The sequence below is a fragment of the Microcaecilia unicolor genome, chromosome 9, assembly GCF_901765095.1.
Source record: "Microcaecilia unicolor chromosome 9, aMicUni1.1, whole genome shotgun sequence".
Classification (NCBI taxonomy): Eukaryota; Metazoa; Chordata; class Amphibia; order Gymnophiona; family Siphonopidae; genus Microcaecilia; species Microcaecilia unicolor.
Genome location: NC_044039.1, coordinates 87285962 through 87309861, shown reverse-complemented (window position 1 = coordinate 87309861; position 23900 = coordinate 87285962). Strand labels below are relative to the sequence as shown.

Here is a 23900-nt window from a genome sequence, read left to right as displayed (position 1 = left end):
TCACTCTGCTGCTCCCCAGTATCTCTCCACACTTGTCCTTCCCTACACCCCTTCCCATGCACTCCACTCCATGGATAAATCCTTCTTATCTGTTCCCTTCTCCACTACTGCCAACTCCAGACTTCGTGCCTTCTGTCTCGCTGCACCCTACGCCTGGAATAAACTTCCTGAGCCCCTACGTCTTGCCCCATCCTTGGCCACCTTTAAATCTAGACTGAAAGCCCACCTCTTTAACATTGCTTTTGACTCGTAACCACTCACCTCCACCTACCCTCCTCTCTTCCTTCCGGTTCACATTAATTGATTTGATTTGCTTACTTTATTTATTTTTTGTCTATTAGATTGTAAGCTCTTTGAGCAGGGACTGTCTTTCTTCTATGTTTGGGCAGCGCTGCGTACGCCTTGTAGCGCTATAGAAATGCTAAATAGTAGTAGTAGTAGTAACTGCTTACTGCTGCTGTGTGTTTTTTTTATGAGGCAGAAGAGGAAGCAAACTGCAAGGATCCCAGCTGAAAAAGCTCAAGCCACTGAAGGAACTGGGTAGGGAGATGAAGGGGAGGACCCAGCGCCACCGGACGTACCCCAGAACAGAAAGACCTCGACCCTAAAGACTAGGCTACCACTAAACCTTGGGGACAGGAAAGAAGCTATTCAATCCAGAGCTGCAGAGGTATGACCTTCCACCTGCTATATAGAATGAATACTGGGGTTTAGCCTGCTGCACGTGATCATTTATGGTAAATCTCTCTATCTCCACCTGCTGGTAGAGGGACTTAACCCAGAAGTCTCTAAATTGATCTGTAGACGCTATGGAAACAGCTGTCCTAGCTTCGTGTGCCTAGTTAACCAAGGTCAGCAGACATACCTGGATATTCAATGTCAGAAGCTCAGCAAAATAAAAATAAAATCGAATGCTGCAAGCATCCAAGAGGTTAATAAATCCTTGGAGACGGAACAGGTTCCGAGGGATTGGAGAACGGCGGATGTGGTCCCTCTTCACTAAAGTAAGCCGGTAAGCCTCACCTCGGTTATTGGGAAAGTAATGGAAGCGATGCTGAAGGAAAGGATAGTGAATTTCCTGGAAACCAATAAGTTGCAAGATCCGAGACAACATGGTTTTACCAGACGGAAATCGTGCCAAACGAATCTCACTGAATTCTTTGATTGGATAACTGCAGAATTGAATCATCGACATGCTATAGACGTAATCTACTTAGATTTTAGCAAAGCTTTTGACACGGTTCCCCACAGGAGGCTCTTAAATAAACCTGATGGGCTGAAGATAGGTCCCGAAGTGCTGAACTAGATTAGGAACTGGTTGACAGACAGACGACAGAGGGTGGTGGTAAATGGAGTTCGCTCGGAGGAGGGAAAAGTGAGTAGTGGAGTGCCTCAGGGATCGGTGCTGGGGCCGATTCTGTTCAATATATTTGTGAGTGACATTGCCGAAGGGTTAGAAGGTAAAGTTTGCCTATTTGCGGATGATACTAAGATTTGTAACAGAGTGGACACCCGGGAGGGAGTGGAAAACATGAAAAAAGATCTGCAGAAGCTAGAAGAATGGTCCAAGGTTTGGCAATTAAAATTCAATGCGAAGAAATGCAAAGTGATGCACCTAGGGAGTAGAAACCCACGAGAGACGTATGTGTTAGGCGGTGAGAGTCTGATATGTACTGAGGGGGAGAGGGATCTTGGGGTGATAGTATCCGAGGATCTGAAGGCGACGAAACAGTGTGACAAGGCGGTGGCCGTAGCGAGAAGGTTGCTAGGCTGTATAGAGAGAGGTGTGATCAGCAGAAGAAAGGAAGTGTTGATGCCCCTGTACAAGTCGTTGGTGAGGCCCCACCTGGAGTATTGTGTTCAGTTTTGGAGCCCGTACCTTGCGAAGAATGTAAAAAAAAAAAAATGGAAGCGGTGCAAAGAAAAGCTATGAGAATGGTATGGGATTTGCGTTCCAAGACATATGAGGAGAGACTTGCTGACCTGAACATGTATACCCTGGAGGAAAGGAGGAACAGGGGTGATATGATACAGACGTTCAAATATTTGAAAGGTATTAATCCGTAAACAAATCTTTTCCGGAGATGGAAAGGCGGTAGAACGAGAGGACATGAAATGAGATTGAAGGGGGGCAGACTCAAAAAAAGATGTCAGGAAGTATTTTTTCAGAGAGAGAGCGGTGGATGCTTGGAATGCCCTCCCGCTGGAGGTGGTGGAGAAGAAAACGGTAACAGAATTCAAACATGCGTGGGATACACATAAAAGAATCCTGTGCAGAAGGAATGGATCCTCAGAAGCTTAGCCGAAATTGGGTGGTTGGGAGGCGAAGATAGTGGTGGGCAGACTTATACGGTCTGTGCCAGATCCGGTGGTGGGAGGCGGGACTGGTGGTTGGGAGGCGAGGAATAGTGCTGGGCAGACTTATATGGTCTGTGCCAGAGCCGGTGGTGGGAGGCGGGGCTGGTGGTTGGGAGGAGGGGATAGTGCTGGGCAGACTTATACAGTCTGTGCCCTGAAAAAGACAGGTACAAATCAAGGTAAGGTGTACACATGAGTTTATCTTGTTGGGCAGACTGGATGGACCGTGCAGGTCTTTTTCTGCCGTCATCTACTATGTTACTATGTTTAAAAAAAAAAAACACAACAATTATTACTATTTAGTCAATTTTCACTCTACATAAACCAATATCTGGGAAAGCTCAGGATATAGGTAGTTCTCATTAGGATATATAGAGCTTGGAGAGGCCTTTGATACAGATCCATTCCTTCAATACTCCCAAATACGACTGGTCAATGTTAATGCAGAGTGCTACAATCTTACAACTCCCAGGGATACTGTGAGACATGCTGTCCAAGTCTCATTGAGTTATAGAGTTCCACGGGTCAGAACACTTACAGGCTAGCCTAAGGGAAAGAAGTTACAATACTCTCTGCCTGTCAGTTCAAGAATTGCAAGTTTAAAAAGGCCTTACTGAAAAATAAAAGGTCTCGGAGAAAAACAAGCAATCACGGTGCACAAAAATCCCTTGTTTTGCTATATCTTTATATCCATTCCCAGGCTGACGGCACTTTTGTGGGGGTGCTCACTAGGGACATGCATTTGTTTGTAATGACATGGAAAATGTCAATGACATTTCATATGTTTCCCACCCCTGCCCACTATGCTATCAACAGGGCACTCTTACAATACCTACCTCCCCCCCCCCCACTCCAAATTTAAAAGCTGAAATATTAAAAAAAAAAAAAAAAAAAAAAACTTGTAAATGATATGGGCAACTAAATAGATTAAAAATTTGCATTCTAGATAGATTAATGAAATGCTGTGAAATCAATTACAATTCTATTTACTCACCTCCCAAACTCCGCCTTCTGCATCTCTTGTGTTCACCAGGAACCCCATATTTCCCTTCCTCATTACCCTCCAGGGAAGGAGTTCCACAGTGCATATCTACACCTAGCAAAGCCTGAATTCTTTGCCAGAGGACTTCAGGGATAGATCCTAAAGCAAGACACACATAAGTTAAAACACTATACTACAGAGAAGATACATCACTTGAATACTGCCATTCTCTTTTCAGTTTCACTACAAGATTACAATAAGAGAGCCAATCAGTTATTAGGAACATTAGGATGAATTACATAATAACTTAAAATTCTAAAATTTTTGAAGAAAAAAAAAGGTTTTTAATTTCCTATGAAAGATCATATAATCTATATCAGACCTAGCTCCTGCTGGCAAATTGTTCCAAATCTTTGCTGCTTGGTATGTGGTCAGGGTGGACAAGATCCACCTATATTTCATATTCACTACCAATGGATAACTGAGGAATAACTAAACCCTATTACATAAGTTGAGGGTAAAATTAAAAGCAACCACATGCAGAATGGGGCTAATCTATAGAGCATTCTAAATATCAAACTACACAATTTGAAGACTAAACACGCTTCAAATCGGTAGCCAATTAGGTCTTAACTGATGTACTGATCATTTTCTTTCCATTAGTCATTTCCACTATTCCAAAACCTGTGGGATAGCTGTGCCCATCAACCAGCAGGTGGAGAAAGAGTACTGAAAAGTAAGCTGAGACATAACCCTCTTGGCATCCAGTCCAGCTCCTTAGAATTTACATACACAAGCAGTAAGGAGAAATTCAGAATAAACACAACAACCTTAAACAACTCGCTAACCTAACACTAACCAGACGTGTAGACCTCTCTAAACTCTGAAGAACTTAGAGAACAAGAACAGTGTTGCCATACTGGGACAGCATGAAGGTCCATCAAGCTCTGTATCCTGTTTCCAACAGTGGCCAATCCTGGCAAGATCCCAGAACAGTAAAACAGGTTTTATGCTGCTTACCTAGAAATAAGCAGTGCATTTTCCCAAGTGAATCCCAATAATAGCTTAAGGACTTTTCTTTTAGGAAATAATCCAAACCTTTTTCAAACCCTCCTAAGCGAACTGCTTTTACCATATACTTTGGCAACAAATTCCAGAGTTTAATTACTCATTGAGAGAAGAAATATTTTTGCTTTCCATTCCTTTCCTAATAATACCTAACATTCTATTTTCTTTTTTAGCAGCTACTGCACACTGAGCAGAGAGTTTCAAAGTATTATCTACAATGACACCTAGATGCTTTTTCTGGGTGGTGACTCCTAATGTGGAACCTTGCATCATATAACTATGGTATGTTATCTGTCACTTGGATGCCCAATCTCCTATTCTTGTAAGTTCCTCTTGCAATTTTTCACAATCCTCTTCTGAATTAACAACTTGTGTCCTCAGCAAATATAATCACCTCACTAGTTATTTCCATCTCGATCACTTATGCATATGTTAAAAAGCAGCAGTCCCTGCCCAGACCCCTGGGGAACCCCAACATCTACCATTCTCCATTGAGAATACTGACCATTTAACCCTACTCTCTGTTTTCTTTCAACTAGTTTTTAATCCGCAATAAGACATTATCTCCTATCCCATGACTTTCTAGAGTCTTTCACCTTTATCCACATCTATTCACCCCTTCAAAGAAATGTAGTAGATTGGTGAGGCAAGATTTCCCTTCACTAAAGCCACGTAAGCTTTGTTTCATTAATCAATGCTTATGTATATACTCTGTAGTTTTTTTTCTTTATAATAGTCTCTACCATTTTGCCCTTCACTGACGTCAGGCTCATTGGTCTATAATTTCCTGGATCACCTTTAGAACCCTATTTAAAAAATTGGGGTTACATTAGTCACCCCTCCAATCTTCTGGTTCAATGCTTAATTTTAAAGATAAATTACATATTAACAATAGCTCTGCAAGTTCATTTTTCAATTCTAACAGTATTGTGAGATGTATATCATCCAGTCCAAACGATTTGCTAGTGTTGTTTGTCAAACTGCCCCATTATAGGAAGCCCATGCAAGATGATTGTTTTCCTTTGTCTCATTACTTCGTACAGATCTCAGAATCCACAGGGGGGCCTCTGAAATAATAGGAAGGATTAATGGAAAGAAAATGTATCAGTTAAGATCTAATTTCTCCTTCCAATACGTAGCTTCTCAATAATTCCAGAATATGTGGGAAGTTCAGAAGCACTCCCTACAGTGGGTGGGATCCTGGCACTGTCGCCCTGAGGATGTACGCCCCAAAACTGGCTTCCGAGAGCACAGCAACATCCACCCTGTAGTGCTTGGCAAACGTATGCAGTGCCGACCATGTCACCACCTTGCAAATATCCACCGGACAGTAAGGTACTCTTCTCCCAGGATAAGGTAGTCGCTGTACGCTTCAAATAAGCAAATAAGCTGATGTGGTAGTCTCCTTCAGCTATCTAGCAATTGTGGGATTGGAAGCCATAAGGCCAAGCCTCTGTTTACCAACAAGATCTGTCCGATTTGCAAAACTCATTCATGACTTCCAGATATCTAATGAAGACTCTACACACATCCAGAAGCCTCAAGGAACAATACTGAGCCTCTTTGTCCTCTCTGAGAAAGGACGGAGCTCCACAGATTAGTAAAGATGAAATGCTAATGCCATGCTTGGAAGAAAGGAAGGAACCATGTGCAGGGAAACCCTCCCATTCATAAAGCAGAGAAAGAGATCCCAACAAGAGAGAGCCTGAAACGCCAAAATCCTATTTGCTCACGCAATGGCCACCAAGAACGTTGTCTTTTGCATAACATTTTTCAAGGAGGCCTTCCAGAGTGGCTCAAAGAGAGACTTCTGAAGACCCCAAAGGACTAAATTAAGGTACCACTCTGGACATGACATATGAAAAGGAAGCTGCAAGCAGAGAGAAAGGAGATACTCTGCACTAACACCAGCCCTTGAACGTCCCCCACACCCTCACATGTGTCATGGATATACAGTGTTTCTGAGCCTGAAGCAAGGTAGCAATGACCGAATCAGAATAATCTTATCTAAACCGAGCCCTTTCGTTAGCCCAAGTCGTAAGACCAAATGGGCACCAATCCTCCATAACCACAGGACATTGTTTCAGTAGGCCATGTACCTGTAGAAGATGGAGAGGACTCCCATTCAGAAGCCTAACCAAGTCAGATACCACAGTCTCAATGGCCAATCCAGGGCTATGAAAATTATTCAACCCTAGTATAATGAGATCCTAACACACGATCTACCATGGACCAAGGAGGGAAGACATACAGTAAATGTGACTCCAGCCAGAGCTGCAGTACAGCATCGATCCATATCAAGCCCAGCTCTTTCCAAAGGCTCAAGAACTTGGTCACTTTGGAATTCTTTTTCGTTGCCATCAAGACCAGAAATGGAGAACCCCATAGATCCACTATCAGGTGAAACACCTAGCTGGATAGTTCCCATTCTCATGGGTCCAAGGAGTGCCTGTAACATTCAAGGACCCCATGAGCTGCCGACAAGCAGAGAAGATTTTTCTCCACCCAGATCATGAGGGAGGACTCCTCCATCAACATGGGATGACTACAGCTCCCACCTTGCTTGCTTGTTGATATAAGCCACCGTCATCACACTGTCGGAGAAACTTGGACCAGGGCCCCTGCCAGAAAGGGAGCAAATTCAGGTAAGGCATTATGTACTGCCCTGAGTTCCAAGCGATTTACTGATCACTGAGACTCCTGTTCCATCCAGGTGCCCTGTGACAGATGGAACTTGTAACGAGTTCCCCAACCGGTCTTGCTGGCATCCATTGTCACTACCTCCCGTTGTGTTATTGGAAAGGGAGCTTGACGGTCAAATTCCTGGGCCACAAACACCACTCCACACTCTGTCTGGCAACTAGCGACCAAGAAAAATGAAGGTTGTACATCTATGAAACAGGAGACCAGCAGCTGAGAAGATTCCTGTAACGACAACATATGAGCTCTTCCCATGACACCACAAGGGCCTGCCTTGGCTGAGAAGATTAATCTGCTGAAACAGCTTCAATCTCCTGTGTTATGTGAGGAAGATCCTCTACCATGTTGTGTCAAATAGAAAGCCCAGATACTCCAGGATCAAAATTGATCATCTAACAAAATGACCACAGAAGACGGACAACTTTGTCTATCACCTCCACACTGTCTAAATAGGACGACATACAAATGAGCCAGTTGTCCAGATATAGGTGAAACCCAATTCCCTGGTGCCGAAGGAAGGACGCCACTGCCATGATAACCTTGGTAAATGTTCGTGGAGCTTTGGACAGACCGATGGGCAAAGCTCAGAACTGGAAGTGATTGCCCAGTAACGCAACACGTAGAAACCTCTAATGCAGCAGCAATATGGATATATGCAAGTATGCCTCCTTGAGATGAAGGACAGTGAGAAATCCTCCCTCTTGAACCAAAGCTATGACTGCTCTTAGTGTCTCCACGTGAAAGGAGGACACTTGAGGCAGCGGTTTAGAGATCTAACTTAGAGGAGCGACTGCGAGGGTCAAAAATTTACATCAGGCGTGGATGTTGTTCAAAAACACCATCCTGGAAGCCCAGGCCAAATACATTCCGCGTATTAAAAAAAGGAGGATGGAAGACCAGCGACAGCCAGCGTGGTTAAATAGTGAGGTGAAGGAAGCTATTAGAGCTTAAAGAAAATCCTTCAGAAAATGGAAGAAGGAACCGACTGAAAATAATAAGAAACGGCATAAGGAACGTCAAATCAAATGCAAAGGCTAAAGTGGCTAGGGCTCTTCAGCTTGGAGAAAAGGCGGCTGAGGGGAGATATGATAGAGGTCTATAAAATAATGAGTGGAGTTGAATGGGTAGATGTGAAGTATCTGTTCACGCTTTCCAAAAATACAAGGACTAGGGGGCATGCAATGAACTTACAATGTAGTAAATTTAAAACGAATCGGAGAAAATTTTTCTTCACCCAACGTGTAATTAAACTCTGGAATTCGTTGCCAGAGAATGTGGTAAAGGCGGTTAGCTTAGCAGAGTTTTAAAAAAGGTTTGGACGGCTTTCTAAAGGAAAAGTCCATAGAATGTTATTAAATGGACTTGGGGAAAATCCACTATTTCTGGGATAAGCAGTATACAGTGGTGGAAATAAGTATTTGATCCCTTGCTGATTTTGTAAGTTTGCCCACTGACAAAGACATGAGCAGCCCATAATTGAAGGGTAGGTTATTGGTAACAGTGAGAGATAGCACATCACAAATTAAATCCGGAAAATCACATTGTGGAAAGTATATGAATTTATTTGCATTCTGCAGAGGGAAATAAGTATTTGATCCCTCTGGCAAACAAGACCTAATACTTGGTGGCAAAACCCTTGTTGGCAAGCACAGCGGTCAGACGTCTTCTGTAGTTGATGATGAGGTTTGCACACATGTCAGGAGTAATTTTGGTCCACTCCTCTTTGCAGATCATCTCTAAATCATTAAGAGTTCTGGGCTGTCGCTTGGCAACTCGCAGCTTCAGCTCCCTCCTTAAGTTTTCAATGGGATTAAGGTCTGGTGACTGGCTAGGCCACTCCATGACCCTAATGTGCTTCTTCCTGAGCCACTCCTTTGTTGCCTTGGCTGTATGTTTTGGGTCACTGTCGTGCTGGAAGACCCAGCCACGACCCATTTTTAAGGCCCTGGCGGAGGGAAGGAGGTTGTCACTCAGAATTGTACGGTACATGGCCCCATCCATTCTCCCATTGATGCGGTGAAGTAGTCCTGTGCCCTTAGCAGAGAAACACCCCCAAAACATAACATTTCCACCTCCATGCTTGACAGTGGGGACGGTGTTCTTTGGGTCATAGGCAGCATTTCTCTTCCTCCAAACACGGCGAGTTGAGTTCATGCCAAAGAGCTCAATTTTTGTCTCATCTGACCACAGCACCTTCTCCCAATCACTCTCGGCATCATCCAGGTGTTCACTGGCAAACTTCAGACGGGCCGTCACATGTGCCTTCCGGAGCAGGGGGACCTTGTGGGCACTGCAGGATTGCAATCCGTTATGTCGTAATGTGTTACCAATGGTTTTCGTGGTGACAGTGGTCCCAGCTGCCTTGAGATCATTGACAAGTTCCCCCCTTGTAGTTGTAGGCTGATTTCTAACCTTCCTCATGATCAAGGATACCCCACGAGGTGAGATTTTGCGTGGAGCCCCAGATCTTTGTCGATTGACAGTCATTTTGTACTTCTTCCATTTTCTTACTATGGCACCAACAGTTGTCTCCTTCTCGCCCAGCGTCTTACTGATGGTTTTGTAGCCCATTCCAGCCTTGTGCAGGTGTATGATCTTGTCCCTGACATCCTTAGACAGCTCCTTGCTCTTGGCCATTTTGTAGAGGTTAGAGTCTGACTGATTCACTGAGTCTGTGGACAGGTGTCTTTCATACAGGTGACCATTGCCGACAGCTGTCTGTCATGCAGGTAACGAGTTGATTTGGAGCATCTACCTGGTCTGTAGGGGCCAGATCTCTTACTGGTTGGTGGGGGATCAAATACTTATTTCCCTCTGCAGAATGCAAATAAATTCATATACTTTCCACAATGTGATTTTCCGGATTTAATTTGTGATGTGCTATCTCTCACTGTTACCAATAACCTACCCTTCAATTATGGGCTGCTCATGTCTTTGTCAGTGGGCAAACTTACAAAATCAGCAAGGGATCAAATACTTATTTCCACCACTGTAAGATGTTTTGTACATTTTTGGGATCTTGCCGGGTATTTGTGACCTGGATTGGCCACTGTTGGAAATAGGATGCTGGGCTTGATGGACCTTTGGTCTTTCCCAGTATGGCAATACTTATGTACTTATGTCTGGACGAAAGGTGCCTTTCATCCTTGGGACAATGAAGTAGACTAAATATCTGCCTTGTCCCTTTTAGGCCTGGAGGACTGGAACAATGTCCTGGAGCTCCAGAAAGGAATCTATTGTGGCCTGAATCTCATCCGCTTTGGTGTCCTTTCAATAAAGAGACTGCAAGAAGAAAGGGGAGACCAGACAGGAGAACTCCAAATTGTAGCCTTCTGTAAGAAAAATCCAGAACCCACTAGTCTGATGTGATTTTAGTCCACTTTTCCCGAAACTCCTGAAGACCTTCTCTCACCAGAGGAAAAGAAAAGTGGAACAGCCCCATAGCATTGCAAAGCTCTGGAGGCATTGGGTGCTCTAGCTAAGAGGATGACTTCTTGTCCATATGAAAAAAAAGATTGGCATGCCTGAAAGTGGGTCTTCTCACCATATTGCCGACGACCAGGCCAGTATGTTGTCTCGAAATCGAGAGCTCCCTGAAGACAGACAACCAGAGACTTTTGGCTTATCCGCCAGCCACTGCTGTGGCTTAGTTTTCCCCAGTTCTTTCACCAAGTTCCTGAGATCTTCTCCAAATAGCCACTTACCCTGAAAGTGCAGTTTAACTAGATGTGACTTTGATGCTATATCTGCTGCCCAATGCCACAACCTGAGTTGCCGATGTGTCATGACAGCTAGAGACATACTGCAGGCCATAACCTGTTACATGTTATAAATAAAACCGCCAAGTAGGCGAACCCCACTTCCAGCTGAGCATTACAGATCTCATCTTGTGTTGATGATTGCCAATGCCACTTCAAGCACGCTCTTGCCACGAACAAGGTTCACACTATCACTTGAAGGTCAAAAGAGGCCACTTCAAAGGCTTGTTTCAGCAAGCCTTCTAAGTTTCTATACTGTAGGTCTTTTAGGACAATGCCCCCTTCCACCCTTTTGTCACCACTGTAACTAGGGAGTCCATCTTGGGCAGCTGCAATTTATCTTTCTCCTCCAGAACTAACAGGTAGAGGCAAGAAATGGCTCTTCCCGGTGAGATTCATTCTGCAGTAATCACATCCTGAATGTCTCAATGCATTCAGAAGGCTTTAGAAGGACCTCTAAGCCCTCCCATGAACAACGAAGATGGAACTCCTGACGCCAAATCAATGGAAAGCACTGACAGTGCCTCAGAAATAAGAGTACTGAGCTCTTTCTTATGTAACAATCTCAGTACTTTCGGATCATCCCATTCTGATGAGGGAGCTCTCCCTCCTTCAATGATAGTTCCTCTGAATAGATTGAGGCCACATCAAATAAGGGGGGAAAAGCAAAGATTGCCTCATCTGCCCACTCCTAGAAGTCTAAATGAGATCTCTTAGGAGCCGGAGGAGCATCAGGAAACTGAAGCACCTTGCAGCAAATCTGACTGCCCCTGGTTCAGGAAACAGGCCTGCTGTATAAGCAATATAAACTCCGGAGAAAACAATGATCCTGATGAAGCCAAATGCTTTGTCAGGCCATGGGCTCTAAAATGGCAGCTGTGCTCTGTGCGTGATCAGACAGAGGCTGCTTCTCGCTGCTAGTCAACTCCGACAAAATGGTGCCCGTTTCGGCACTCTCCTGCATCAAATTGTGCACAGGCTCAGCAAGAAATCCCGATGACCTTGGCATATTCGGATGCTGTGCCAAATCCGTAGATGTGCTGCCACTGACCAATTCCTCCGTGTCCCATGGAATTCCCGGCTGGCGCACAATGCAACAGCAGCCAGTGGATTCCACAATGGGAACACCGCTTGACTGCCTCTGTTGGAGTTGCCATTCACCCCAACTGTCACAAGCACAGCATGTGTCCTAAGCAGTGAGTCAGGATCCTTCTCCTACACCAAGTAGAACTTGCAGCCCTCCAAGCAGTTCTGATTCAAACTTTAGTCACACTTACCACTGCTGGCTGCTTTCCCCAAGCTCACAGTCTCCTCAAGTCTTACCACAGATGAGAAAGGCTCAGGACTGATATTCTGTAACATTGTAACATGCTCTCAAGCAAACCTCTTTCCTTCTTTTTTAAGTTGTGCAAGACGAGCTCCACAGGGAACAGGTGAAGGGAGGGAAGAAGCGAATGCTACATACCTGTAGAAGGTATTCTCCGAGGACAGCAGGCTGATTGTTCTCACTGATGGGTGACGTCCACGGCACCCCCTCCAATCGGAATCTTCACTAGCAAAGACGTTTGCTAGCCCTCGCGTGCTGATGCGCACCGCGCATGCGCGGTCGTCTTCCTGCCCTAAACGGCTCGTGTTCGTCAGTCCCGTATGTAGCAAGACAAAGACAAGGGAAGACACAACTCCAAAGAGGAGGTGGGCAGGTTTGTGAGAACAATCAGCCTGCTGTCCTCGGAGAATACCTTCTACAGGTATGTAGCATTCGCTTTCTCTGAGGACAAGCAGGCTGCTTGTTCTCATTGATGGGGTATCCCTAGCCCCCAGGCTCACTCAAAACAACAAACATGGTCAATTGGGCCTCGCAACGGCGAGGACATAACTGAGATTGACCTAACATCTTATTCAACTAACTGAGTGTAGCCTGGAACAGAATAAAAAATGGGCCCAGGGGGGTGGAGTTGGATTCTAAACCCCAAACAGATTCTGAAGCACCGACTGCCCGAACCGACTGTCGCGTCGGGTATCCTGCTGCAGGCAGTAATGAGATGTGAATGTGTGGACAGATGACCACGTCGCAGCTTTGCAGATCTCTTCAATAGTGGCTGACTTCAAGTGGGCCACTGACGCTGCCATAGCTCTAACATTGTGAGCCGTGACATAACCCTCAAGAGCCAGCCCAGCCTGGGCGTAAGTGAAGGAAATGCAATCTGCTAGCCAATTGGATATGGTGTGTTTCCCCACAGCCACTCCCCTCCTGTTGGGATCAAAAGAAACAAACATTTGGGCGGACTGTTTGTCGGGCTGTGTCCGCTCCAGATAGAAGGCCAATGCTCTTTTGCAGTCCAATGTGTGCAGCTGACGTTCAGCAGGGCAGGAATGAGGACGGGGAAAGAATGTTGGCAAGATAATTGACTGGTTCAGATGGAACTCCGACACCACCTTCGGCAAGAACTTAGGGTGAGTGCGGAGGACTACTCTATTATGATGAAATTTGGTATAAGGAGCATGAGCTACTAGGGCTTGAAGCTCACTGACTCTACGAGCTGAAGTTACTGCCACCAAGAAAATGACCTTCCAGGTCAAGTACTTCAGATGGCAGGAATTCAGTGGCTCAAAAGGAGGTTTCATCAGCTGGGTGAGAACGACATTGAGATCCCATGACACTGTAGGAGGTTTGATGGGGGGGCTTTGACAGAAGCAAACCTCTCATAAAGCGAACAACTAAAGGCTGTCCCGAGATCGGCTTACCTTCCACACGGTAATGGTATGCACTGATTGCGCTAAGGTGAACCCTTACAGAGTTGGTCTTGAGACCAGACTCAGACAAGTGCAGAAGGTAGTCAAGCAGGGTCTGTGTAGGACAAGAGCGAGGATCAGACGGCAAACCTCCTCCATAAAAAGAAGTAACTCCTTTTAGTGGAATCTTTCCTGGAAGCAAGACAGACACGGGAGACACCCTCTGACAGACCCAAAGAGGCAAAGTCTACGCTCTCAACATCCAGGCTGTGAGAGCCAGAGACCGGAGGCTGGGATGCACAAGCGCCCCTTCGTTCTGGGTGATGAGGGTCGGAAAACACTCCAATCTCCACGGTTCTTCAGAGGACAACTCCAGAAGAAGAGGGAACCAGATCTGACGCGGCCAAAAAGGAGCAATCAGAATCATGGTGCCTCGGTCTTGCTTGAGCTTCAACAAAGTCTTCCCCACCAGAGGTATGGGAGGATAAGCATACAGCAGGCCTTCCCCCCAATCCAGGAGGAAGGCATCCGATGCCAGTCGGCCGTGGGCCTGAAGTCTGGAACAGAACTGAGGGACCTTGTGGTTGGCTCGAGATGCGAAGAGATCTACCAAGGGGGGTGCCCCACACTTGGAAGATCCGGCGCACTACTCTGGAGTTGAGCGACCACTCGTGAGGTTGCATAATCCTGCTCAACCTGTCAGCCAGACTGTTGTTTACGCCTGCCAGATATGTGGCTTGGAGAAACATGCCGTGACGGCGAGCCCACAGCCACATGCTGACGGCTTCCTGACACAGGGGGCGAGATCCGGTGCCCCCCTGCTTGTTGATGTAATACATGGCAACCTGGTTGTCTGTCTGAATTTGGATAATTTGGTGGGACAGTCGATCTCTGAAAGCCTTCAGAGCGTTCCAGACCGCTCGTAACTCCAGGAGATTGATCTGTAGACCTTGTTCCTGGAGGGACCAGCTTCCCTGGGTGTGAAGCCCATCGACATGAGCTCCCCACCCCAGGAGAGACGCATCCGTAGTCAGCACTTTTTGCGGCTGAGGAATTTGGAAAGGGCGTCCCAGAGTCAAATTGGACCAAATCGTCCACCAGTGCAGGGATTCGAGAAAACTCGTGGACAGGTGGATCACGTCCTCTAGATCCCCAGCAGCCTGAAACCACTGGGAAGATAGGGTCCATTGAGCAGATCGCATGCGAAGACGAGCCATGGGAGTCACATGTACTGTGGAGGTCATGTGGCCAAGCAATCTCAACATCTGCCGAGCTGTGATCTGCTGGGACGCTCGCACCCAGGAGACGAGGGACAACAGATTGTTGGCCCTTGTCTTCGGGAGATAGGCACGAGCCGTCCGAGAATCCAGCAGAGCTCCTATGAATTCGAGTCTCTGTACTGGGAGAAGATGGGACTTTGGATAATTTATCACAAACCCCAGTAGCTCCAGGAGTCAAATAGTCATCTGCATGGACTGTAGAGCTCCTGCCTCGGATGTGTTCTTCACCAGCCAATCGTCGAGATAAGGAAATACGTGCACTCCCAGACTGCGAAGCGCTGCTGCTACCACAGCCAGGCACTTCGTGAACACCCTGGGCGCAGAGGCGAGCCCAAAGGGTAGCACACAGTACTGGAAGTGACGCGTTCCCAGACAGAATCGGAGATACTGTCTGTGAGCTGGCAGTATCGGGATATGCATGTAAGCATCCTTTAAGTCCAGAGAGCATAGCCAATCTTGTTCCTGAATCATGGGAAGAAGGGTGCCCAGGGAAAGCATCCTGAACTTCTCTTTGACCAGATATTTGTTCAGGGCCCTTAGGTCTAGGATGGGACGCATCCCCCCTGTTTTCTTTTCCACAAGGAAGTACCTGGAATAGAATCCCAGCCCTTCTTGCCCGGGCTCGACTGCATTGGCGCTGAGAAGGGCGGAGAGTTCCTCTGCAAGTACCTGCTTGTGCTGAAAGCTGAAAGACTGAGCTCCCGGTGGGCAATTTGGAGGCATGGAGGCCAAATTGAGGGCGTATCCTTGCCGGACTATTTGGAGAACCCACTGGTCGGAGGTTACAAGAGGCCACCTTTGGTGAAAAGCTTTCAACCTCCCCCCGACCGGCAGATCGTCCGGCACGGACACTTTGATATCGGCTATGCTCTGCTGAAGCCAGTCAAAAGCTCACCCCCTGCTTTTGCTGGGGAGCTGTGGGGCCTTGCTGAGGCGCGCGCTGGGGCTTAGCCTGGGCCGCAGGCTGTCGAGAAGGAAGATTGTACCTACGCTTACCAGAAGAGTAGGGAACAGCCCTCCTTCCCCCATAAAAACGTCTACCTGAAGAGGTAGATGCTGAAGGCTGCCGGCAAGAGAATTTGTCGAAAGCGTTATCCCGCTGGTGGAGCTGTTCTACCACCTGCTCGACTTTCTCTCCAAAAATGTTGTCCGCACGGCAAGGGGAGTCCGCAATCCGCTGCTGGATCCTATTCTCCAGGTCGGAGGCACGCAGCCATGAGAGTCTGTGCATCACCACACCTTGAGCAGCGGCCCTGGACGCAACATCAAAGGTATCAAATACCCCTCTGGCCAGGAATTTCCTACAAGCCTTCAGCTGCCTGACCACCTCCTGAAACGGCTTGGCTTGCTCAGACGGTAGCTGGTCCACCAAGTCCGCCAGCTGCCGCACATTATTCCGCATATGGATGCTCGTGTAGAGCTGTTAAGATTGAATTTTGGCCACGAGCATGGAAGAATAGTAGGCCTTCCTCCCAAAGGAGTCTAAGGTTCTAGAGTCTTTGCCTGGGGGCACTGAAGCATGCTTAGCCTTCTTCAGGGCCAGATCCACCACACAAGAGTCGTGCAGCAACTGAGTGCGCATCAGCTCTGGGTCCCCATGGATCCGATATTGGGATTCAATATTTTTGGGAATGTGGGGATTAGTTAGAGGCTTGGTCCAGTTCGCCAGCAATGTCTTTTTCAGGACATGATGCATAGGTACTGTGGACACTTCCTTAGGTGGAGAAGGATAGTCCAAGAGCTCAAACATTTCAGCCCTTGGCTCATCCTCCACAACCACCGGGAAGGGGATGGCCGTAGACATCTGCCGGACAAAGGCCGAGAAAGACAGACTCTCGGGAGGAGAAAGCTGCCTTTCAGGGGAGGAAGTGGGGTCAGAAGGAAGGCCATCAGACTCCTCATCAGAGAAATATCTGATGTCCTCCTCTGCCTCCCACGAGGCCTCATCATCGGTATCAGACACAAGTTCACGGACCTGTGTCTGAAGCCGTGTCCGTCTCGACTCCATGGAACCACAGCCACGGTGGGAGCGTCGAGAGGTAGACTCCCTGGCCGGCAGCGGCGAAGCTTCCTCCCCCGACGTCATCGGGGAGTCCACCTGGGAGGCAGCCGCAAGCGGCACCGGTACCAGGGACCTCAACCGGGGCAAAGGGCCAGCTGTCGCCTCACTCGACAGCACCGATGGCGCAAGCACCCCCGGTACCGGAGGGGAAGGACGCAACAGCTCTTCCAGAATGCCAGAAAGAACGGCCCGGAGACTCTCGTGCAGAGCGGCTGTAGAAAAAGACTGAGAAGCCGGTGCAGGCGTCAAGGTCAGAATCTGTTCCGGGAATGGAGGCGGTACCGGGCTGTCCGGGGTAGAGCGCACCGACACCTCCTGGATGGAGGGTGAGCGGTCCTCCCGGTGCCGATGCCTGCTGGGTGCCAACTCCCTCGGTGACCCAGAGCTCCCGGTACCAAGTCGGGAAGGTGACCGGTGACGATGCTTCTTCGACTTCTTCGAGCGAAGCATGTCACCGGAGCTTCCCGGTACCGATGAGGAGGACGTTGAATCCGGACGTCGCTTCCTCGGGGCCGAAGGTCGATCCCGGGGGGGGGGGGGGGGGGGGGCTGTACCGCAGGAGCCCTCAGGGCAGGAGGAGACCTACCCGAAGGCTCACCGCCACCAGCAGGGGAATGGACAGCCCTCACCTGCACTCCAGACGAAGCACCACCGTCCGACGACATCAGCACCAGAGGGGGTCCCGGTACCACCGACGCCGACGCACTCTTCCGAAGCCTCGGTACCAACGATGCAGGAGGAGGACGCCTCGATGCAGTCCATGTCGATGCGGTCTCCGAAGACTTCTGTGCTGCCGACGCCGATGCGCCCGACGAATCTCTAGATGCCAATGCCGTCGAAGCGCCGGAGAACAGAACGTTCCACTGGGCTAATCTCGCAACCCGAGTCCTCTTTTGCAAAACAGCACAAAGACTACAGGCCTGCGGGCGGTGCCCAGCCCCCAGACACTGAAGACACGAGGCGTGCCTATCAGTGAGCGAGATTACCCGGGCGCACTGGGTGCACTTCTTGAAGCCGCTGGAAGGCTTCGATGTCATGGGCGGAAAAATCGCGCCGGCGAAATCAAAATTCGCGATGATGACAAGAGGCACCGATACAAAAAGGGGGAAAAAAACCCGTGCGGGCGGCCAACAAGGCCGCTCCCGAAAGCAAAAGAAAACTTACGCTGGGAAAAGACTAGAAATACGGGAAAAAGGTCTCTCTTTTTTTTTTTTTTTAAAAACACGAAAGACGCGCGAGGTCCTCTGAGGGGCACGAAACGGCGGCAAAACACAACCGTCCCGAGCGCACACAAAAGAAGACTGACGAACACGAGCCGGTTCGGGCGGGAAGACGACCGCGCATGCGCGATGCGCATCGGCGCGCGAGGGCTAGCAAACGTCTTTGCTAGTGAAGATTCCGATTGGAGGGGGTGCCGTGGATGTCACCCATCAGTGAGAACAAGCAGCCTGCTTGTCCTCAGAGAAAGTAAATTTACGAGGCACAACAGACAGGTATCTGAACACCTCTAGATATAACTCTACAGATTCAAGCCACCCACAAGCTCAATTGGGGACCAGATACCAATTGGACCAGGAACAAAGCACTCAGAACCAGAGACTGAAAAGTGTGTCCACCCACCTGCTGGAGATAGGAGATACGGAGGAGCTGGACTGGATGCCAAGAGAGCTATTCTCAGCTCAGTATTCAGTTCTCTATCTCCACCTGCTGGTTGATGGTCACAACTATCCCACAGGTTCTGGAATAGTGGGAAACTATGTAATTGAAACTGATTTTTTTGACCCCACATCTAGAATCTTTATTTGTGTTACGTAAACCATTTAGCTGACACTGTAATAGGCGGTATATCTAGAATAAAGTGAACATGTGCCAACTTACCAATCTCTGCTGCATGATCAATTAGAGTGCGTACTAAGGCAGCTTGTAAGCGCAGCCTCTTCTCTGTGTTTGCTGACATCCGCTCATGCCCATCACTTGACTGTAACAGGTTGGGGGCAAAGATAACCGCCAGATTGCTGCTGTTCATCTTGTTTTCATCAGATCTTTGATCAAAAATACAACAAACTCCATTAAGCTAACATCACTCTGTTCTCTCTAAGCTGGTCTCATCCCAAACAGCAGACTATTAATGAACCTGCAAGCAGCCTCTTCACCATTTATACAGCCAAATTATTCTGCCATCACATTCCATGCTGTTACTCCAGAAGAGAGGCAGTGACAGAAGTTTGGCAATTCCCACTGATTTCCCTTTATCCTCTATTCCCTTGAAACAGCAGACATGCTGATTTTGGCTCTTTAATGCTACTTTTTAAAAGTAACCCAATACAAACTATAGACGAGTTTGAATCTCTTTTGTAGGAGTCATGACTTAAGAGTTTGGAATTTGACGTTACATATATGGTGCACGCATTGGTCATTTCAATGCCTTTTACAAGAGGTTATCACTAAAACTGTGTAGGAAATGTAAACTTGTTCAATCCGCAGCAGCTTGAATATTATGTAGACATGTAGACAAGGGGTCATGCAACTCAGAGAAGCTCCATTGACTACAGACAGTGATCAAAACAGTTCAAATCCTAGCACCACGGTATTCACAGTACTGAGGGGAAAAGATTGCATATATCACATACTGAGATTCTCCTCAGCAACTCTTACATAATACTTACAATAAATTAAACTGAAGAATTTTAGAGATAGGGAGATACTGAAGAAAATCTAGATATGCAATGATGTGGGAACATGACATTTCTGTCCTTCGAAAATAATTTAAACGGTTTTTTTTGTTTGCTTTTTTTAACACCATTCTATTTATTACTCTTGATGTATCATCCCTTGGGTAAAATCCCATCAAAGCGGTTCAGACTCAGCTCGTTCAAACTATCTGGGCTCAATATATTATCTAGATTACCACAAAAAAAACAACACAAAGATGGGGTGGAGACCATTTTGTCATACCAAACCCATAGACATCCCAAGTTTCCAGGATTAAGAAAAGGTGAAAACTAAAATGGATTTTCAAAGCTTCTTGAAAGATTCAAGACTAAGTTCTAGCCAAAGATGGGCAGGGAACAAGTTTCACAATGCTGGTGACAGGTAATATAAAGCAGAATTTAGACTTGCTCGCAAAAGTGGCAGGATGACTGACTGGTTTTGAGTTTGTGATTTCAATGAACGTAGTGGACAAAAAGGAATTTAATAAACTGGATAAATACAGGGGCTGACCTGTGTAGAACAATTTATGAGTTAAAACCAAAATTTTGAATTTCATACAATAACATGGTAACCAAATGCCTCCTTCAAAAGAGGAGAAACCCGATCATAACTTCTGGCTCCTGTAATCACCTTAATTGCTAAATTTTGGATGTTTGAAGTCTGTGGTGTAACGTTTAGGAAATCCATACCAGAGTGCAGGCAACTTTATGCATGGACACCTTGTACACATATGGTGTCACTAACCCAATAAGACGTGTATAATTATGATACAGCCAGAGACCCCTCCACTGGAATGGTGGAGGGCCCAGTCATAGAGCTCAGGCCATTACAGACCTTGGCTGAGTCAGAAATCTGATGGCTGACATAACTGGGAGCTTACTGGAAAAGTATGGCCTAGTTTGTAGCCCGGATTGAGGCCTAAAAGTTAAGTCAATAGATATGGAAACAAAATGGAGGATTTCAACACAAAATGGAAGCCCGTATCTGTTACAAAGTGGAATTTTCTCTAATGTAAGTTAGAAAAACAAGTTGAGAAATAAGTGAGTCATAGCAGGTGCAAAGAAAATAGGGAACTAGCTGTTCCAGAGAGGAGACTTCCTGTGAGCAGGATTGTGGTCAGCTGGTGTGAGAAAGGAAAGGCGTAGCAAGATAGAAGCTACTCATTAGCATGAGCCAATCAGTGACAACCATGACATTAGCATAGATCCAATCAGGTATATCTACTGTCATATTATCCATATCCTGAGGGCGCCTATAAAATTCAGGGTAGTTCCTGGTTTAAGTTAGAGAGAAAAGGGTTGGCACTCTCTCTCCAAGGGAAACCAATGTGTCCAGCAGAATTAACAAATTACCTAATTACCTAATTGCTTTCCCTTGTAAAACCTCTAATTGGTAAAAGAGATTATAGAAGATTGGCAAGTGATTGGCACCTGTTTGCAGCTTATTGTATTCCTATGGTTGGTTGATTGTGCATGCCTGTTGTCGATCACTGATTTGGCTTGTACCTTGGCAGGTGAGCTCCTCATTCCAAGTGATGATTCGTGGGCTTCACTTGGTGATCGGAGGCTGTGGGTGTAAATGCATTGTATGGCTTGTGATCTGGGTCCAGTTTGTCGTGGGGCTGGTGTCTTTTCCTTGGACCTGGCGTCTCCCTTGGAGGCAGTGGCTCCTTGATTGCCCCAGTGCTGGTGTTGTTTGGAGATGGAGTCAGATTGGGGTCGCTCTGGCCTTCTTGGGGGGGCTCGGGACCCCTAAATTCTCAACAGACGTAATGCCCCAAAACACAATGAATCAGTGAGGTTATATGTGATTCAAAGGGCAGTTGGGAATCAAGTGTCTGAAACATAGCGAATACTTTCTTTCCAATTAAGAGCTGAACTAACATTCTGAAGTACTTATTTATGGGATTTAACATTTTCTGTTGCTATATGACTAATTCAGGGATTGATAACATTGGAATTAATGGATTACAGCTATGAAAGTTTGATAGAATTTGATTTCCATAGCACATTATAGTTTTATTTGTCATAATATTTGTAATCCCTCTGGTTTGTTATAACATTGACACCGAACATGCACATTGAATTTTCCCCCCTTCTCAACACTGGGATGTGGCCCTTATTTTCTCTTATCTGTTCAGTGTTAGAAAAGTTCCCTTTAGTCAACTTATATTTACTAAGGAATTACTGGAATTTAATTTATTTATTTTAATATGTATAGACGGCCTATTAACTAGGCGGATAACAGAATACATACTCAAAGCACTGGTTAAGATGGAACTCCGACACCACCTTTGGCAAAAACTTAGGGTGAGTGCGGAGGACTACTCTGTTATGATGAAATTTGGTATAAGAAGCATGAGCTACCAAGGCTTGAAGCTCACTGACTCTACGAGCTGAAGTGACTGCCACCAAGAAAATGACCTTCCAGGTCAACTACTTCAGATGGCAAGAATTCAGTGGCTCAAAAGGAGGTTTCATCAGCTGGGTGAGAACGACATTGAGATCCCATGACACAGTAGGAGGCTTGATAGGGGGCTTTGACAAAAGCAAACCTCTCACGAATCGAACAACTAAAGGCTGTCCCGAGATAGGCTTACCCTCTACACGGTAATGAAAAGCACTAATTGCGCTGATGAACTCTTACAGAGTTGGTCTTAAGACCAGCCTCAGACAAGTGCAGAAGGTATTCAAGCAGGGTCTGTGTAGGACAAGAACGAGGATCTAGGGCCTGGCTGTCACACCAGACGGCAAACCTCTTCCACTTGGAAGCATAACACCTCTTCGTGGAATCTTTCCTGGAAGCAAGCAAGACTCGGGAGACACCCTCAGAAAGAGCCAAGAAGGCATAGTCTTCGCTCTCAACATCCAGGCCGAGAGCGCCAGGGACTGGAGGTTGGGATGCAGAAGAGCCCCCTCGTTCTGAGTTATGAGGGTTGGAAAACACTCCAATCTCCACGGTTCTTCGGAGGACAACTCCAGAAGAAGAGGGAACCAGATTTATCGCAGCCAGAATGGAGCGATCAGAATCATGGTTCCACGGTCCTGCTTGAGTTTCAGCAAAGTCTTCCCTACCAAGGGTATAGGAGGATACGCATACAGGAGGCCCTTCCCCCAATGCAGGAGAAAGGCATCCGAAGCTAGTCTGCCATGGGCCTGAAGTCTGGAACAGAACTGAGGGACCTTGTGATTGGTCTGAGTGGCAAAAAGATCTACCAAAGGGGTGCCCCACGCTTGGAAGATCTTGCGAACAACTCTCAAGAGTTGAGAGACCACTCGTGAGGTTGCATTATCCTGCTCAACCTGTCGGCCAGACTGTTGTTTACACCCGCCAGGTACGTGGCTTGAAGAAACATGCCATGATGGCGAGCCCAAAGCCACATCCTGACGGCTTCCTGACACGGGGGGGCGAGATCCGGTGCCCCCCCTGCTTGTTGTTGTAATACATGGCAACCTGATTGTCTGTCTGAATTTGGATGATTTGGTTGGATAGCCGATCTCTGAAAGCCTTTAGCGCGTTCCAGACTGCTCTTAACTCCAGGAGATTGATCTGAAAACCTTTCTCCTGGAGGGACCAACATCCCTGGGTGTGAAGCCCATCCACATGAGCTCCCCACCCCAGGAGAGACGCATCCGTGGTCAGCACTTTTTGCGGCTGAGGAATTTGAAAGGGACGTCCCAAGGTCAAATTGGAGCGAATTGTCCACCAATGCAGGGATTTGAGAAAAAGTGTTGACAGCTGGATCACGTCTTCTAGTTCCCCCGCAGCTTGATACCACTGGGAAGTTAGAGTCCATTGAGCATATCTCATGTGGAGACGGGCCATGGGAGTCACGTGGACTGTTGAGGCCATGTGGCCGAGCAATCTCAACATCTGCCGAGCTGTGATCCGCTGAGACGCTCGTACCCAAGAGACCAGGGACAAAAGGTTGTCTGTCCTAGCCTCGGGGAGGTAGGCATGAACCGTCTGGGAGTCCAGCAGAGCTCCTATGAATTCTAGTCTTTGAACTGGAAGAAGGTGAGACTTTGGATAATTTATCACAAACCCCAGTAGCTCCAGGAGTTGAATAGTCACCTGCATGGACTGCAGAGCTCCTGCCTCCGAGGTGTACTTGACCAGCCAATCGTCGAGATAAGGGAACACATGCACTCCCAGTCTGCGTAGAGACGCCGCCACTACAGCCAGGCATTTCGTGAACACTCTGGGTGCAGAAGCGAGACCAAAGGGTAGTACACAGTACTGAAAAT

The 23900-nt window shown here is 47.1% G+C and overlaps 1 protein-coding gene across 2 annotated transcripts in view; it reads right to left on the bottom strand.

Moving 5' to 3' along the window:
* The window catches only part of ARHGAP11A (Rho GTPase activating protein 11A), a 151647-nt gene that overhangs the window by 72383 nt on the left and 55364 nt on the right, over positions 1 to 23900 (bottom strand). For both annotated transcript variants that reach the window (XM_030214991.1, XM_030214990.1), the window contains exons 6-7: positions 18820 to 18983; positions 3353 to 3499 (exon numbers count right to left, since the gene is read on the bottom strand). In XM_030214991.1, the coding sequence (XP_030070851.1) occupies positions 3353 to 3499; positions 18820 to 18983 (311 nt within the window). The remainder of the gene's footprint in view (positions 1 to 3352; positions 3500 to 18819; positions 18984 to 23900) is intronic.